The sequence below is a fragment of the Coregonus clupeaformis genome, chromosome 16 (genome assembly GCF_020615455.1).
Source record: "Coregonus clupeaformis isolate EN_2021a chromosome 16, ASM2061545v1, whole genome shotgun sequence".
Classification (NCBI taxonomy): Eukaryota; Metazoa; Chordata; class Actinopteri; order Salmoniformes; family Salmonidae; genus Coregonus; species Coregonus clupeaformis.
In genome coordinates, this window is record NC_059207.1 from 58,578,054 (window position 1) to 58,596,181 (window position 18,128).

The window sequence follows — 18,128 nt, forward strand, 5'->3', positions numbered from 1 at the left end:
GTGTAGTTCTGGGCTGATCCCTCACATTCCTCATGATCATTGATGCCCCATGAGGTGAGATCTTGCATGGAGCCCCAGACCGAGGGTGATTGACCGTCATCTTGAACTTCTTCCATTTTCTAATAATTGCGCCAACAGTTGTTGCCTTCTCACCAAGCTGCTTGCCTATTGTCCTGTAGCCCATCCCAGCCTTGTGCAGGTCTACAATTTTATCCCTGATGTCCTTACACAGCTCTCTGGTCTTGGCCATTGTGGAGAGGTTGGAGTCTGTTTGAGTGTGTGGACAGGTGTCTTTTTATACAGGTAACAAGTTCAAACAGGTGCAGTTAATACAGGTAATGAGTGGAGAACAGGAGGGCTTCTTAAAGAAAAACTTAGCAGGTCTGTGAGAGCCGGAATTCTTACAGGTTGGTAGGTGATCAAATACTTATGTCATGCAATAAAATGCAAATTAATTACTTAAAAATCATACAATGTGTTTTTCCGTCTCTCACAGTTGAAGTGTACCTATGATATAAATTACAGACCTCTACATGCTTTGTAAGTAGGAAAATCTGCAAAATCGGCAGTGTATCAAATACTTGTTCTCCCCACTGTATATGACTATGGACTTGGGATTGCACATTTTGTATGATCTCTTACAAGACAATGTATGACGCCGCTAACACTGTACGTGTCAATGTGTTCGTGTGTGTCTGGAATAGAGATGCGTATACAGGGTTGTCAGAAAGTATTCATACCCCTTGACTTATTCCACATTTTGTTGTTACAGCCTGAATTTAAAGTGGATTAAATTGAGATTGTGTCACTGGCCTACACACACACAGTGAAGGCACTGTTACTGTTTATCTCACTGTGTTATAATTCATGTTGTGATGGCAGGCTTGTCCCGGTTAGCTGGGATCAGCATGAAGGAGCCGGTCAGCATCCAGGTGGGGGAGAACTCTGAGGGGATCAACGAGCCGACCCCGGACCCCACCACAGCCCAGGGCAAATCGGACTGCTTTGCCGTACCCGAGAGGCTGCAGCAGCACATGGTGGTGGTGCCCAGCAAACTAAGGCTTGTCTGCCTAGCCGCCTTCATCCTGTCCAAGTGCAAGGTAAGCACGGCTGGTGTTGGGTGAGGTTTCCCCTAGATGCTGATCTGATCTTGGGTCAGTTTTAGCGTTTCCCCCACTAATGATTGAGATTAGGATTGGGGGATGTGAAGGTGGTCCTAGATCTGTGCCTAGGATAAACTTCACCCTAGAATGCACAGTCCACACGCAGATAGCCAACACCCCGATATCAACCCATTTGTAAATGTTAAATCGGGGAGCTCAATTCGTCTTACCATTCTTGGAATTAAAGAAGGGATGTTAACGGTTAACCATTAATCGGTTAGCCGCTGAAAATTACATTTGACCAGTCATGCTTATTGGTCTAGGTTAATTTGCATAATTGAGTGGAATTTAATTGTGTATTTTCGTTAGTCGTCATGCATCTTATCACACGAGCACAGCATACAGAGCCTAGTTTGAGGAGGGGAATATCCTACCACCTGTCAGACTGCGCCAGACTAGATTGAAACTGGCTTTTTGTAAGTCCAGTCATTGCGCAACAATTCTAAATGCAATCACGTGTTTCTCTCCTGTTCTATTGGTTTTCATATCAACTTTCTTTCGTTGCCCTGATACCAAGGCACAATCTTAGTCAGCTTACCAACGCATCATAGTTGTTGTTATAGATTCCCCCTCTTTCTAAGTTTCTAACAGAGATTTTCATCTGGCAAATATTGAACCACTCGCATTAGGTGCGCTGTTTAGAATGGTGTTTTCCTGCGAATTGCATTTTTGCAAATGTTTGAAAAATATATTATTTTTTTCTGCTTTATTGAAGGAGTTGCATGTTCAATAATAGGCTATAGCATTTTGACTGTAAGACGATAGGCTTGCTATTGTCGTATGTTTCCATTAAGCTCTTAATGGAAAAAAATAAGCATCTCGTCATTATATACAGATCTCTAATAGTATTTTCTGTTGGTCACGTCATTTGACTGTTTAGAATTATTTTTGCCGTTTTGTTAACTGGTTAATGATTTTCAGTTATTCAGCAGCAAAAGTGACTGAAATGTGCATCCCTAAAGTAAAGGATATGCGCTTTGTCCCATTTTATATCATGGCTGTGTTTATCTTCTCTCACCCCCACAGTTTGAGAAGGGCCACAAGATAATTGTGTTTGTGTCGAGTTGCGAGGCAGTGGAGTTCCTGCTGATCCTTTTCAACGCCGTGCTCTGCGGGCCGAAAGCCAAACAGCAGCCTCCGCTCAGCTTCCTCCGTCTCCACGGCAACATGAAGCAGGAGGTGAGACTATCTTTTTAACCTACCATGTGCCCATGTGACTGTTGCATGGGAGTACAGGACGGTTGCATTTTTACATTTGTGCTACACATGCATCACGCCCAGGGCCTTCTCTGTAGCTGCAGCACAGTCTTTCCAATGAAGGCTGCCGTTAGTCAGGGTCAGAGAGTGGCTATACCATGCCTTGTGTTGCCACTAACCAGCTGGTGTAGTGTGGTAGTCAGCAGGCCATGCCCTGTGGCTGTACCCGGGGAGGAGCTGAGGGCTAATGCCCTGACCAGTGTTCACCCCTGTCCCAGGGCCACTAATGACAGTCAACGGGGGCTGCCCATATGGCACCTCTGGGGGCGTGGGACTGGAGATGGGCAGTGGGCTCAAGCTCTGGTTAGATATTAAAGAGGAATGGTGTCAGGTGGAAGTATGGATGGCAGAGGCTGTCACGGAGGCTGGATCTATGTCTCAAATGGCACCCAATTCATATAATGCACTACTTTGGTCAAAAGTAGTGCACTATGTCGGGGATAGGATGCCATTTGGGACTCGACCAGAGTTATTATGGATGTGTTTGGTAATAGGAGTGCACAGGCTGGGCCCATTACGACTGCTGCTGTGACGAGGATGGCAGGAGACACAGCTGTTACTGCACCTAAAACAGATTGCCCTCCACAAATACAAAAACCCTTTATGGATTTTGGTGTTGTCTTATGTGGGCAAATAATTTTTACTTGTACAAAATTCAACAACAAACTGTATATTTTTAACAGGAAAGGACAGAAGTGTTCCAAGAGTTCTCTCTCTGCAAGACTGGAATTCTGCTCTGTACGGTAAGTCAGCTCAACGTTTGAGACACTGCCTGGGCCTACATGACGCCGGATATCTTTCTATGGGTCGATTTAAATAATGACTGTCGTACCAGGTCTAAATTGTGCATCCCTAGGTCCCAGGCAGTGAGTGGCCCGAGAATCGGCCCCTGTTTGCCACTGAGGCACACACCCGTCCCACGATGTCAAAACCAATATCCTCACACAATGGCAACAAATGAAATGTGTGTGTGAGAGACCCCTAAATGCTAAATGACGAGGCTGAATAAATAAGTGCTTCTAATCCGTCTGACAGACTGGCATGGCCCAGCACTGGCCTCCATCTGTACTGGCTGGCCAGGCCAGCATCGCTACTCCACCCCTCCCCAGGCAGTCCAGTGTGCCCGGCCAATACACCGCTCATCCTGGCCCTGCCACTGGCAACAGAAGGCCCAGAGCTCCATGCAGCATCTCCCCTCTTCCTAGCTCTCCAACATCAGCTATTTATTTATATTATCAGCTACAGTAGCGCAGCCGGCCACAAACCACAATGGTCCCCCAGACCAGTAAAGACAATGGCTCATTTCAAACAATCACCTGTGCACGCGCACACACTCATCTACCCTGACTGTGTTTGTAGTGAGAGAGACAGGGGTATTTGACCAGGAAAATGTACTTAAGTCCACTAGATATCTTAGCTAAAAGTCAGAGGGTTGGTGTCAGGCTGGCATTGGGAGGTCCATGACATCACAATCATGACATTTTAAAATTGTATTCTTCTCTTCAGGATGTCGCAGCACGTGGACTTGACCTGCCTCAGGTGACGTGGATTGTACAGGTAAAATTATAACATAAGAACATGATATTACTGTCCATAGATGGATTCCAAGTGAAATGTCAGATGTTGGCCTGTGTAGGCCGTCATTGTAAATAAGAATTTCTTCTTAACTGACTTGCCTAGTTAAATAAATGTTAAATAAAAATAAATACAAATGTTTGTCTTTAAATTTTTAATGTGTTTTGTCTGTGTATATTTCAGTACAACCCTCCAACCACTCCAGCAGAGTACGTGCACCGCGTTGGGCGAACTGCCCGTATTGGAGCTAAGGGAAGCAGCCTTCTCTTCCTCACCCCTGCTGAAACAACCTATGTCACTTCCCTGGCAAATCACAATATCAGGTAGGTCTGTGGATGATCACTCAACATCCCTTCTCTAACCCTTGTGCCCATGTTCACAACCTTTTTATGGTTGTGTGACACATCTCACTCTCTCCACACAGTCTGTCTCTGAGCCTGCGCCTCCAAGTTTTAAATTAGTCTTATTTGGACCTTTCTACCCTCCATATAAGACAGTGAGACACTTGGCTCTCCCAGTCCTGTCCTCCTACACGTGGTCTCTATAGTTTTTATTTTGCGCACACACACACTAAAGCTTCATTCCCAAGCTCTCAGTATGCCCGGCTGGATCGTCTGGGCTGATCGATCTCCGTGAAGCGGAGCACTGACAGCCATTGAGCAGAGCCAGCCAGAGCTGTCACCCTCTATGGCCATGTGCCTACCAGGACTAGATTAATCACACACCGCCACTGCTCACAACGTCATTTACCACGAGCCACATGACAGCCTGCTGCTGGGGGGGGCATCCCGCGGCCCTCCTGCGTGCATGCGCCACGTCTATATCTATGGGCACAAGCACTGTTCATTACACAAACTGTTCACACCCCTATTGTTGGTGGAGCTAATTTTGCAGGGTTAAAGCTTAATTCCTGCAATTCTACACATTTTGTCATGGGGTGCAAAGAAAATGTTGCAGTTTTAAAGCATTTTCATGCAATTCTACACATTTTGTCATGGGGTGCAAAGAAAATGTTGCAGTTTTAAAGCACATTTTCATGCAATTCTATACATTTTGCCATGTCTAATGTGTATTCATGTGATATTTGAGTGACACATTTTTTTTTACAACTATCAATGGGCTAAAAAACCTAAATAAAAAAAACATTAGCTGACATGGGCTGGTTGATCTGGACATTTCTGACAAGTTATAAATAGCTCTCTAAGGTATGTAATGACTAACATGACGAGAGGAAATTATGATGCGCTACCCAATTTTGAAATTGCACCTTGTGCATTCTACTATTACCACTTTCAAGAGTAAGTTTAAAGCCAGATTCAGTAAAAAATAAATAAACGTCCTATTTTTTGGGGGGGCGGGGGCTGCACCCCCCCTGCCGACCCCACTGTTTTGGAACTACTGTGCTATAGGACTATTAAAAGGGTTTGAGACGAGGGAGTGAGACATACGGAGAGATGGCAAAAAAAAGACATACTACAAAAGTCTCACAAAGTCAAAGGGTACCATTTTCTCCTTTACTTTGCGTCTTTAGAACAAGCACCCGTTTGAGGCTGTCACATAGTTTGGATTTCCCCAAATGTACTTACTTTGTTGTTTTTAGAAAGCATTCCACAGTGCAACTCTGGGGTGTATTCACTAGGAACCAAATGTAAGCATAGGGGCCGAAAAGGGAATGGACCTACCTGAATTTGTCCAATTAAGAAACTTGTTTTTGTTGCAAAATGTTTTCTGCATCAAAACATTTTGCTACGGTGTGCACAGTACACTAATGAATACACCCCTGTTGTCAACTGTTCCTCCAGCCTGTCCGAGATTAAGATGGAGACGATTCTGTCGACGCTGATGCTGGACGACCGCTTCAAAGTCAGGGGAAAGTATGATGGCAAGGTGAGGGAGCAACAAGCTCAGCACATTTTACAACCCAGCTGTGGAACTTCAGTGAGCTCCATAATTCATTGGACAGTGACCATTTTTTTGTTATTTTGGTTCTGTACTCTAGCACTTTGAGTTTGAAAGGATACAATGAGGGTGAAGTGCAGACTGTCAGCTTTAATTTGAGGTTATTTTCATACATATCGGATGAACTGTTTAGAAATGACAGCACCTTTTGTACATGGTCCCCCCATTTTAAGGTACTACAAGTATTTGTTAAATTGGCTTCACAGATGTGTGTCGTTAGGCAGGTGGATTCATTTGTGTCGTTAGTGAATGCAGGAGAGCTGTTGATGAATAGTATTGATTCTAGACTTTGCTATTGCCTTTTGGAGGTTGTTGTTGGGGTGTGACAACATGAGGAAGACAGCAGTATCGATGCAAATGAAGCTGGCCGTCATAAGGCTCAGAAATGAAAATCAATCAATCAGGAACATTGCAAAAACCCTGGCCATGCCCAAGTCAACAGTTTGGTTCATCATTAACAAGAAAAAAACAACCAGTGAACTCAATTATGTCAAAAGACCCGGTAGACCGAGGAAGACCACTGTAGTGGATGACCGGAGAATACTCTCTATGGTGAAGAAAACCCCCCTGACAACAGCCCAACAGATCAAAAACACTCTCCTGGATGCAGGTGTAGATGTGTCAAAGTCTACCATACGTAGAAGACTACACCAGCAGGACTACAGAGGGTACACTACAAGATGCAAACCACTGATAAGCCTGAAGAACAGAAAGGCGAGATTAGTTTGCTAAAAAGCACCTAAAAGAGCCCCAAGAGTTCTGGAAAAAAAGTATTGTGGACAGATGAGACAAAGATGAACATGTACCAGAGTGATGGAAAGAGGAAAGTGTGGAGAGGAAAAAAAGAAATGCCCATGATCCAAAGCATACCACCTCATCCGTGAAACATGGTGGAGGGGGTGTTATGGCTTGGGTTTTGTATGGCTGCCAGTGGAACAGGCTCACTTGTCTTCATCGATGATGTGACTGCAGACAGAAGTAGAACAATGAATTCTGAAGTCTACAGAAATATTTTATCTGCTCAGATAAAACCAAATGCCTCAACTCATTGGACGGCACTTAATCACGCAACAAGACAATGACCTTAAACATACTGCTAGAGCAACGAAGGGGTTTTTAATGGCCAAAAAGCGGAAAATTATTGACTGGCCGAGTCAATCACCGGATCTGAATCCAATTGAACATGCATTTTACATGCTGAAGAGGAGACTGAAGGCAATAAGTCCCCGAAACAAGCAGGAACTGAAGATGGCTGCAGTACAGGCCTGGCAGAGCATCACCAGGGAAGATACCCAGCGTCTGGTGATGTCGATGCATCGCAGTCATTGCATGCAAAGGATATGCGACCAAATATTAACAATGATTACTTTATTCTACATTATGTTAAACTGTCCAATGTTTTTTTTATGCCCGAAAATGGGGGGGGGACCATGTACAAAAGCTTATATATTTTTTAAACGGTTCATCTGATATGTATGAAAATACCCTCAAATGAAAGCTGACAGTCTGCACTTCACCCTCATTATCATTGTATCCTTTCAAACTCAAAGTGCTGGAGTACAGAACCAAAATAACAACAAAATGGTCACTGTCCAATGAATTATGGAGCTCACTGTATATGACTATATTCAGCCTTCACCAGTCTTTATAAGCGCTTCCCTTCTGGTCAGTTCAATCCACGTAACTTGTGTGTGTTGTGTCTGTAGAAGTCTTCTGGGGCTCTGGAGCAGGAGGTGCGGGAAAGAGCAACTGTCCTACAGACTGAGTTTGAGAACGTTGTCCACGACGACAACGACTCTATCCAAGCAGCCAAGAGAGGTGTGTTAAATTTGCACACAAGAAAAGACAAGGCAATAAGATGAGAGTTTGAAGACAAAGGAAAACTTGTGCATGTGCAGGAGAGCTTAAAAAAAAACTGAGGGGATAGTATGGTACCTCCCCCTTTCAAATGTTTATAATTTTAATTTAAAAAAATTAACAGAATCCTAACATTAAAAAATAAAAATAAATCGTTGGGAATAACACAAAGGAATAAAACAGATTTAAGCACATCAAGTAAAATGCATAATCAAAATGCGTTACAAATACAGTAGGTGGGACCAACTTCACCCAACATTGCTGGGTTAAACGGACATAAAAAGGGAATAATTCTTTGTTGAACATGGTAATTGGCATTACAGTATATAGCAGGAAAGTTTGGATACAGAATAAAAAGAAACTCTTCCTCACTATAAGAATAATATCCTCACAAACAGTTTGTCTGGTTGGCTGGTTAAACTCCTGTTTTGTGGTCCTCATTTTAAAGTGATTTTCCCACCGCTCTTTCCTCTTGCTTTAGCCTTGCAGTCGTTCCTGCGGGCGTACACTGCCTACCCGTCCAACATGAAGCACATCTTCCATATCAAAGCCCTGCACCTGGGCCACGCCGCCAAGAGCTTCGGCCTGAGGGACGCCCCACAGGGCCTGGTCACCGCCCCTGCCAAGGGCTCCAACAAGGACAAGGGACAGGCCAAGGACAAGAGGTGAGCCTAAACACTGCTGCACCGCTAGCATTACTGAACTGTCACTTTTTTACTGCCATTCATATATACAGTACCAGTCAAAAGTTTGGACACACCTACTCATTCAAGGGTTTTTCTTTTATTTTTATTATCAATTGGGTTGAGGTCGGGTGATTGTGGAGGCCAGGTCATCTGATGCAGCACTCCATCACTCTCCTTCTTGGTAAAATAGCCCTTACACAGCCTGGAGGTGTGATGGGTCATTGTCCTGTTGAAAAACAAATGATAGTCCCACTAAGCGCAAACCAGATGGGATGGCGTATCGCTGCAGAATGCTGTGGTAGCCATGCTGGTTAAGTGTGCCTTGAATTCTAAATCAATCACAGACAGTGTCACCAGCAAAGCACACCATCACACCACCACCTCCATGCTTAACGGTGGGAAACACACATGCGGAGATCATCCATTCACCTACTCTGCGTCTCACAAAGACACGGCAGTTGAAACCAAAAATGTCAAATTTGGACTCCAGACCAAAGGACAGAATTCCACCGGTCTAATGTCCATGGCTCATGTTTCTTGGCCCAATCAAGTCTCTTCTTCTTATTGGTGTCCTTTTAGTAGTGGTTTCTTTGCAGCAATTCGACCATGAAGGCCTGATTCACGCAGTCTCCTCTGTACAGTTGATGTTGAGATGTCTGTTACTTGACCTTTTGTGAAGCATTTATTTGGGCTGCAATTTCTGAGGCTGGTAACTCTAATGAACTTATCCTCTGCAGCAGAGGTAACTCTGGGTCTTCCTTTCCTGTGGTGGTCGACATGAGCCAGTTTCATCATAGCGCTTGATGGTTTTTGCAACTGCACTTTAACAAACTTTCAAAGTTCTGGACATTTTCCCGGATTGACTGACCTTCATGTCTTAAAGTAATGATGGACTGTCGTTTCTCTTTGCTTATTTGAGCTGTTCTTGCCATAATATGGACTTGGTCTTTTACCCAATATGGCTATCTTCTGTATAACCCCTTACCTTGTCACAACACAACTGATTGGCTCAAACGCATTAAGAAGGAAAGAAATTCCACAAATTAAACTTTTAACATGGCACACCTGTTATTTGAAATGCATTCCAGGTGACTACATCATGAAGCTGGTTGAGAGAATGTCAAGAGTGTGCAAAGCTGTCATCAAGGCAAAGGGTAGATACTTTGAAGAATCTCAAATATAAAATATATTTTGATTTGTTTAACACTTATTTGATTACTACATGATTCCATATGTGTTATATCAATTTTTTGATGTCTTCACTATTATTCTACAATGTAGAAAATAGTAAAAATAAAGAAAAACCCTGGAATGAGTAGGTGTGTCCAAACCTTTGACTGGTACTGTATATATATCTCTGCTCAGTGAGGAAGCTGCCTTTTTTTTGCTTTTGAAATAGCAGCCATTCCTGTCCCTCTGGGTGTAGAGAGGTTGTCTGTCTAGACCCCCAGAGGACGATCCGTATGGCAGGCGTGGCCGTTGCTAGGTGTCTCTGACACTGGACCTGCCTCAATTTTTTTTACATTTACATTTGAGTCATTTAGCAGACGCTCTTATCCAGAGCGACTTACAGTTACTGAGTGCATACATTTTTCATACTGGCCCCCCGTTGGAATCGAACCCACAACCCTGGCGTTGCAAGCGCCATGCTCTACCAACTGAGCTACACGGGACTACACTCTCTACTCTCACACAGCTATTAGTGGTCGTCTGAGGGATCCCCCTGAGGCTCAGCACTCAGGTCCTGGCCTGACTGGCTTCTGGCTGGCTGCTTGGCCTAGACTCGCCCTCCAGACAGACTCAGGCAGCGCAGCACAGTCGGAGAGAGGGAAGTAGGGTCAGCTCAGCAGGGTGCCGTAGTGCTCATTAGCCTGGTGAATATGGGAGACATGTTAGTATATTATGCGCTGCTTGGACTGATTTTAGCGTGTGCTCTCACTTCTACAGCAAGCTAGCAGCTAGCACCTGCTATAGATTAATGCGGTCTGGCTGACAGTCAGCTCAGTTGAACTTGTTTGGTTTCGGCGAGCTAGGTTTGTAGAATGATTCCTCGCCCATCACCTTGATGTAAGCGTGTGGTTCAGGTAGTTATTTTCCTGGGTGTGTCCCAAATGGCTCCTTATTCCCTATATAGTGCACTACTTGTGCCTCATTTCCCAGAGCCTTCGTAGCATTAAGATCAGTTTTAGAACCGTCTTACCATGCGTCTTTAGTAATTTCCCAAAACCATTATTACTAAAGTTGCATTTGAAAGCGTTCATTATTTACCAACTGCTTCAGATGATGCTTTTTTGCCCTTCCTAGTCACTTTATACACAGAAGATCTAAGTTAAACACAGAATTAAGAGGTTTGTCTGTCGCGCTATGACGGCCGATAACTTCAGAACGAAGTTGACAAAAAAATACAACGTTGCCAATGTCTTTGCAATTGTTACAAACAAGCAAAGAATAAAACAATGTTTCAAATGAAAACCGAGATGACTGTAAAAGATCAATGCACTATAGGCTTCGTAGGCCTGTATATTTAAATCACATTGAAATCAATTGTATGCTAATTCTAGGCTAATTGCCTCAATATATTTCATGATGTGTAACGTGGCATCTTGATTTAGTGTATTATTATAGGGTGAGCTTTTAGAATAAACTGCCTCAATATTTGCAGCCATAGGTGGTAATACAGTGCCTTGAGAAAGAATTCACACCCCTTGATTTTTTCCAAAATGTCTTGTTACAGCCTGGATAGAATACACACAATAACCCATAATGTCAGAGTGGAATAATATTTTAAGAAATATCTTGAGTCAATAAGTATTCAACCGCTTTGTTATGGCAAGCCTAAATTAGTTTAGGAGTAAAAATGTGCTGAAGTTACATAATAAGTTGCATGGACTCACTCTGTGTGCAATAATAGTGTTTAACCCCCTAGAGTCGATTTCCATGCCCCCGCGGAAATCAGTCAGCATAATAAAAAAATCACCATTAAATATCCATCAGTTTAAGCAGGAGATATATTTTTTTGTATTGGATGTGTCTCAATCCACCGCATCCGCCTATGTCGCACGTCCGCATCTGCGGTGAAAGGTGACAGAGCTAGAGCGGTGTTTGTCAGACCATGAGACATCCCATAAATCGGTCTTCTCACAAAATCGTTGTAGCGTCCGAACGGTTTGGTCTACAAACTATTATGGAAAGATGACTCTCACGAACACGATGGTGTTCTCTATTTTGCGCTACGACCTCCAAGTGTCAGGAGACTCGTCTGAAGTCGGTAAAGCCAATCTGCCAACTTCTGTCTGTCGGTACAGCAAATCTGCCAACTTCTGTCTGTGCGTCCGACCCGTTTGGGCTACACACTAGTATAGTTCTGTGCAAGCGTGAGACTCTCACGAACATGTGCAGGCCATACAAGACTCGACTGAAGGTCCCTCGGTACCAGTTGAAAAAATTAATGGAAGTATATATGGGGTTAAATACATGTCTAAAAATAAACATGTTTCTTGATATTTATTTTGTCTCAGATATAGGAGAGACACTTCAGAACAAACTTCCTTTTGATATTTTTTGGGAACTATCTTTTCCATGTAGTGAATCTGCTATTCAATGCATTTGTATGGGCTAATAGCAGTAAGACCAAAAATGTATGTTTCATCAAATAATTTTGTATATTTTTTGAGGGGGATACTTCAACGGGTCTTAAAATTCTAAATCCAATGGCTAAATGATCCTTGGTATGACCTTAAAACAATTCCATATAGCTTAGTAGAACCTCCCCCTTCCCCGGCTTAGACAGGGCTTAGACTCTGAGTGGTTAACATGATTGTTGAATGACTACCTCATCACACATACAATTATCTGTAAGGTCCAATGCCCCACAAAGAAGGGCAGCTATTGGTAAAAAATAAATAAAAAAAAAGGCTGAGATTGAATATCCCTTTGAGCATGGTGAATCAATACACCCAGTCACTACAAAGATACAGGCGTCCTTCCTAACTCAGTTGCCGGAGAGGAAGGAAACCGCTCAGGGATTTCACCATGAGGCCAATGGTAACTTTAAAACAGAGTCTAATGGTTTGTGATAGACTGAGGATGGATGAACAACATTGTAGTTCCACAATACTAACCTAAATTATATAGTGAATAGAAGGAAGACTGTACAGAATAGAAAAATTATCAAAACATGCATCCTGTTTGCAATAAGGCACTAAAGTAAAACTGCAAAATATGTGGCAAAGAAATTAACATTATGTTCAGAATACAAAGCGTTATGTTTGGAGCAAATCCAACAACACATCACTGAGTACTACTCTTTATATTTTCAAGCATGGTGGTGGCTGCATCATGTTATGGGTATGGTTGTCATGGGCAAGGACTATGGAGTTTTTTAGGATAAAAATAAACTGAATAGAGCTAAGCACAGGCAAGATCCTAGAGGAAAACCTGGGAGACAAATTCAACTTTTAGTAGGACAATAACCTAAAACAAAAGGCCAAATATACACTGGAGTTGCTTACCAAGACGATATTGAATGTTCCTGAGTGGCCTAGTTATAGTTTTGGCTTAAACGGCTTGAACATCTATGACAAGACTTGAAAATGGCTGTCAACCAACTTGACAGAGCTTGAAGAATATTGTGTGAATTTTGAATTCGGGCTGTAACACAATGAAATGTGGATTAAGTCGAGGGGTATGAATACTTTCTGAAGGTACTGTCTCTAGGAGCTGATCTGTCGTCAGTATTGAGGAAAAATCTAATGCTAGGTAAGATTTGAATGGAGAAAGCGGATCCGAGAGCAGCGCTGCTTTTCTTTCGATCCTATCAATATCGGCACATGGTCTAACGACGCACTAAGCAAATGTTCTCTCTACTTGCTTGTTTGGGAAACACTCTTAAAAAGTTGGCTCATGAATAGCTATGCATCTGGCACGGTCATCGTAATGCTCAAGTTACATTGCAACTGAGAAACGAGGACAGGACTAAACGAACTAACTCCTCACCGTGCCGAAGTGCAATTTCAACTGTCGTAAATTGAACTTGAACCATTTCAATTTTGTTTTATGTTTTGATATGCCAACATGGGTCTAGGTCATTTGCTGTGCTTTCAAAGTCATTGGTGTATTTGTGAGACCGATACAGACAGTCTATATTACAAACTTAATTTAAGAAAAGCTTTTTGCGTCTTAATGAAAACAGACAAACATCATTACATTATTAATAATTAAAATGTATTAATTGAACACGCTAACCACATGTATCTAAGAGAGAACAGTGTTATTGTGAAGTGGTTACTGAATAAACTTAAGTTAGACATTACATTCCCACCACCAGCTGCCCAATTAAACAACATAACAATATACAATAAAGCCTTCACTTTCTCTGCTTCACCCTCCCTCTTCAGTCACTAAAGAATGGTCGCCTTGACCTTTTTGAGCGCCACCACTTGCTAACGGCCGCAGCCAAAAATGTACTTTTTTGTACACCAGCCACTGTGGCAGGTCGATTTTTACCATAATAGCTAGCCATAGCCTACAGACAATGCAAATGCCTCAGCAACTCCTGGCACATTAAATTTCAGCTCTGGGCCAATGGGCCCGCAGACATGCTGGGAAGAGGGTAAAATGTGCATTCTAATAGGCCTATTTGCCCAACATTGGAATGATATTCTAATATTATACATTTCCATAACCTAAATAATGACATATGCGATGCCAAGCCAGCCATATCATTGTTTGAAACCTGGATGTTTTACATAACCTATCTCACCTTGCTTTTAATAGCCTACAGCCAAAATCCTACCATAGGAAAAAAAGCGACAATTTCCTGATATGCCGTTGAAACCAGCAGTTCTTCTTCCACTGTCCAAAGTCGGGTTGAATGGCGGGAGCCCGGTTACTGGGATTTACCGCCCAAAACCACTCCCTTTTCCCAGGATAAGTAGCTGCGAGAAACCGGTAAATAATAGTAAATTATTTATATGAACAGCATGGCGTGAAATGTAACTGTTAAATGATAGGTGATGTCTAAATCTGGCTTCTCTACGGCCTCTGCATGATGAATCATCAACGCTCAGGGTGGGGACAGACAGCCCATCTCAGTATGGAGCGCAGTTCAAAATCCATGTAGACCTATCATCTCATGGTAGTGTTTTTTCTTGTGACAGGTTGTGTGTTTGCTGAAGCATAGTCTATGCTACAGTAATGTATAGACAGAATGCGCGTCTAATTTACCCATCTCCATCTGGCTTTCGGGGGTCAAAACAGCTGCAGAGTTTTAAAACAGCCTATCACTCGGATCGTTGCTTTAAATCAGTGCACGCGCGAGCACTCTTGCAGTCTTTCTCTCTCTCTCTCTCTCTCTCTCTCTCCATTAACTCCATTCAAATTGCATCCATAATAGATAATCATGTTCTAGATTGATATACAGCCCTTTATATAGATGTCCTAGCCTACCTTTTTCAGGTAATACATTCAATGCAGTGTTAGCCTTATATTTAGCTCATTAACGATGGGTTATGCATTATAAGCTTCCAATTTATTGCATCTGTCTCCTGTGAAATATGCACGCACCTGTGCTCCGCTGGCCTCTCTCCTTAAAATGCTCCTTAGCTCTTGGAGTCCCATGCAGGAAAAGATAGACTAGATTTAGCTTGTTGGACATAAAACATTTTTGCATTTCTTAGACCAATAGACTATTCGAAGAGGGACGCAAGCTCTTGTTTGCTGAATGTTAAATACAGCAGCCAATGGAACGCGCGGGTAGTTTGAAAGAAGAGTGAACGTGTGTTGGCAGTAGGCTATAGCAGTTCTTTATTCAGACCAATAAACAATCAATCTTCGTGAAGAGAACTGAAAACCTTCTGCATCTAATTCTAGTCCTATATTATTCAAGGATATCATTAGAATGATGAAGATAAGGACAGCAAAACGTATTCAATTTCACTGTTGAACGCGAGGAAGGAATGCAGCAACAATAGAGAAAGAGGTAGGCTAATAACATTAGGGGAAATATTCTGAAAGGTATATATGCATGTTTACTAATTATACAAATAGGCCTTATTAATTAAAAAAGTGGTCAGATGACGCATCTGTCACTGGCTTCAACAATAAGTGCATCGATGACGTCGTCCCCACAGTGACCGTACGTACATACCCCAACCAGAAGCCATGGATTACAGGCAACATCCGCACTGAGCAAAAGGCTAGAGCTGCCGCTTTCAAGGAGCGGGACTCTAACCCGTACGCTTATAAGAAATCCCGCTATGCCCTCCGACGAACCATCAAAGAGTCAATACAGGACTAAGATTGAATCGTACTACACCGGCTCTGACGCTCGTCGGATGTGGCAGGGCTTGAAAACTATTAGACTACAAAGGGAAGCACAGCCGCGAGCTGCCCAATGACACAAACCTACCAGACGAGCTAAATCACTTCTATGCTCGCTTCGAGGCAAGCAACACTGAAGCATGCATGAGAGCACCAGCTGTTCCAGATGACTATGTGATCACGCTCTCCGTAGCCGATGTAAGACTTTTAAGCAGGTCAACATTCAGAAGGCCGCAGGGCCAGACAGATTACCAGGACGTGTACTCCGAGCATGTGCTGACCAACTGGCAAGTGTCTTCACTGACATTTTCAACATGTCCCTGACTGAGTCTGTAATACCAACATGTTTCAAGCAGACCACCATAGTCCCTGTGCCCAAGGACACTAAGATAACCTGCCTAAATGACTACCGACCCGTAGCACTCACGTCTGTAGCCATGAAGTTCTTTGAAAGGCTGGTCATGGCTCACATCAACACCATTATCCCAGAAACCCTAGACCCACTCCAATTTGCATACCGCCCCAACAGATCCACAGATGATGCAATCTCTATTGCTCTCCACACTGCTCTTTCCCACCTGGACAAGAGGAACACCTACGTGAGAATGCTATTCATTGACTACAGCTCAGCGTTCAACACCATAGTGCCCTCAAAGCTCATCACTAAGCTAAGGATCCTGGGACCAAACACCTCCCTCTGCAATTGGATCCTGGACATCCTGACGTGCCGCCCCCAGGTGGTAAGGGTAGGTAACAACACATCTGCCACGCTGATCCTCAACACGGGGGCCCCTCAGGGGTGCGTGCTCAGTCCCCTCCCGTACTCCCTGTTCACCCATGACTGCATGGCCAGGCACGACTCCAACACCATCATTTAAGTTTGTCGACGACACAACAGTGGTAGGCCTAATCACTGACAACGATGAGACAGCCTATAGGGAGGAGGTCAGAGACCTGCCCGTGTGGTGCCAGGATAACAACCTCTCCCTCAACGTGATCAAGACAAAGGAGATGATTGTGGACTACAGGGAAAAAAAGAGGACTGAGCACGCCCCCATTCTCATCGACGTGGCTGTAGTGGAACAGGTTGAGAGCTTCAAGTTCCTTGGTGTCCACATCACTAACAAACTATCATGGTCCAAACACACCAAGACAGTCGTGAAGAGGGAACAACAAAGCCTATTCCCCCTAAGGAGACTGAAAACATTTGGCATGGGTCCTCAGATCCTCAAAAAGTTCTACAGCTGCACCATCGAGAGCATCCTTACTGGTTGCATCACCGCCTGGTATGGCAACTGCTCTGCCTCCGACCGCAAGGCACTACAAAGGGTAGTGCGTATGGCCAGTACATCACTGGGGCCAAGCTTCCTGCCATCCAGGACCTCTATACCAGGCGGTGTCAGAGGAAGGCCCTCAAAATTGTAAAAGACTCCAGCCACCCTAGTCATAGACTGTTCTCTCTGCTACCGCACGGCAAGCGGTACCGGAACACCAATTCTAGGTCCAAAAGGCATGTCAACAGCTTCTACCCCCAAGCCATAATACTCCTGAACAGCTAATCATGGCTACCCAGACTATTTGCACTGCCCCCCCACCCCATCTTTTTACGCTGCTGCTACTCTGTTAATTATTTATGCATAGTCACTTTAACTCTACCCACATGTACATATTACCTCAATTACCTCGACTAGCCGGGGCCCCCGCACATTGACTCTGCACCGGTACCCCCCTGTATATAGCCTCCCTACTGTTATTTTATTTTACTGCTGCTCTTTAGTTATTTGCTTACATTTTTTTTGCTTAACACTTAATTTTTTTAAATTTGCATTGTTGGTTAAGGGCTTGTAAGTAAGCATTTCACTGTAATGTTTAAACCTATTGTATTCGGCGCATGTGGCAAATAAAATTTGATTTGATTTATTATATTTCCAAATTAAAATCTAATTCGCTGGCCTGTATTGTAGCTTTGTAGGCTGCATGTGCTGCACCAGAATCGCATGTTCTCTCCCTGCTTTATCATGGTTTGAACGATGCGTGTAATTCCAGTCCATACAATACAGTATAATACTATTCACACTCAAAAAGATTAGCATTCTGGAGCTAGTTTCATTTATTTACTCGAGCTTATCATATATGTATTCGATAATGGCACAATCATTTGGCCTTTTTTGGGCTTTGGCTCATTAAATGTCTTTAATGTAGGACTCATCAGGCTCAGGTAGCATCATTTTAGATCAGCGCTCTAATCAAATCCAGACATAGGCCTATTTATATGCTTTATAATGCTTTTGAATGACATTTCCAGTTTTGG

The 18,128-nt window shown here is 43.3% G+C and overlaps 1 protein-coding gene across 2 annotated transcripts in view; it reads left to right on the plus strand.

The window, feature by feature from the left end:
• Positions 1–18,128, plus strand: part of ddx31 (DEAD (Asp-Glu-Ala-Asp) box polypeptide 31) — a 43,840-nt gene that overhangs the window by 16,005 nt on the left and 9,707 nt on the right. For both annotated transcript variants that reach the window (XM_041900553.2, XM_041900552.2), the window contains exons 13-20: positions 883–1,100; positions 2,190–2,342; positions 3,104–3,163; positions 3,927–3,977; positions 4,179–4,318; positions 5,798–5,882; positions 7,661–7,772; positions 8,293–8,476. In XM_041900553.2, coding sequence (XP_041756487.1) covers positions 883–1,100; positions 2,190–2,342; positions 3,104–3,163; positions 3,927–3,977; positions 4,179–4,318; positions 5,798–5,882; positions 7,661–7,772; positions 8,293–8,476 — 1,003 coding nt within the window. The remainder of the gene's footprint in view (positions 1–882; positions 1,101–2,189; positions 2,343–3,103; positions 3,164–3,926; positions 3,978–4,178; positions 4,319–5,797; positions 5,883–7,660; positions 7,773–8,292; positions 8,477–18,128) is intronic.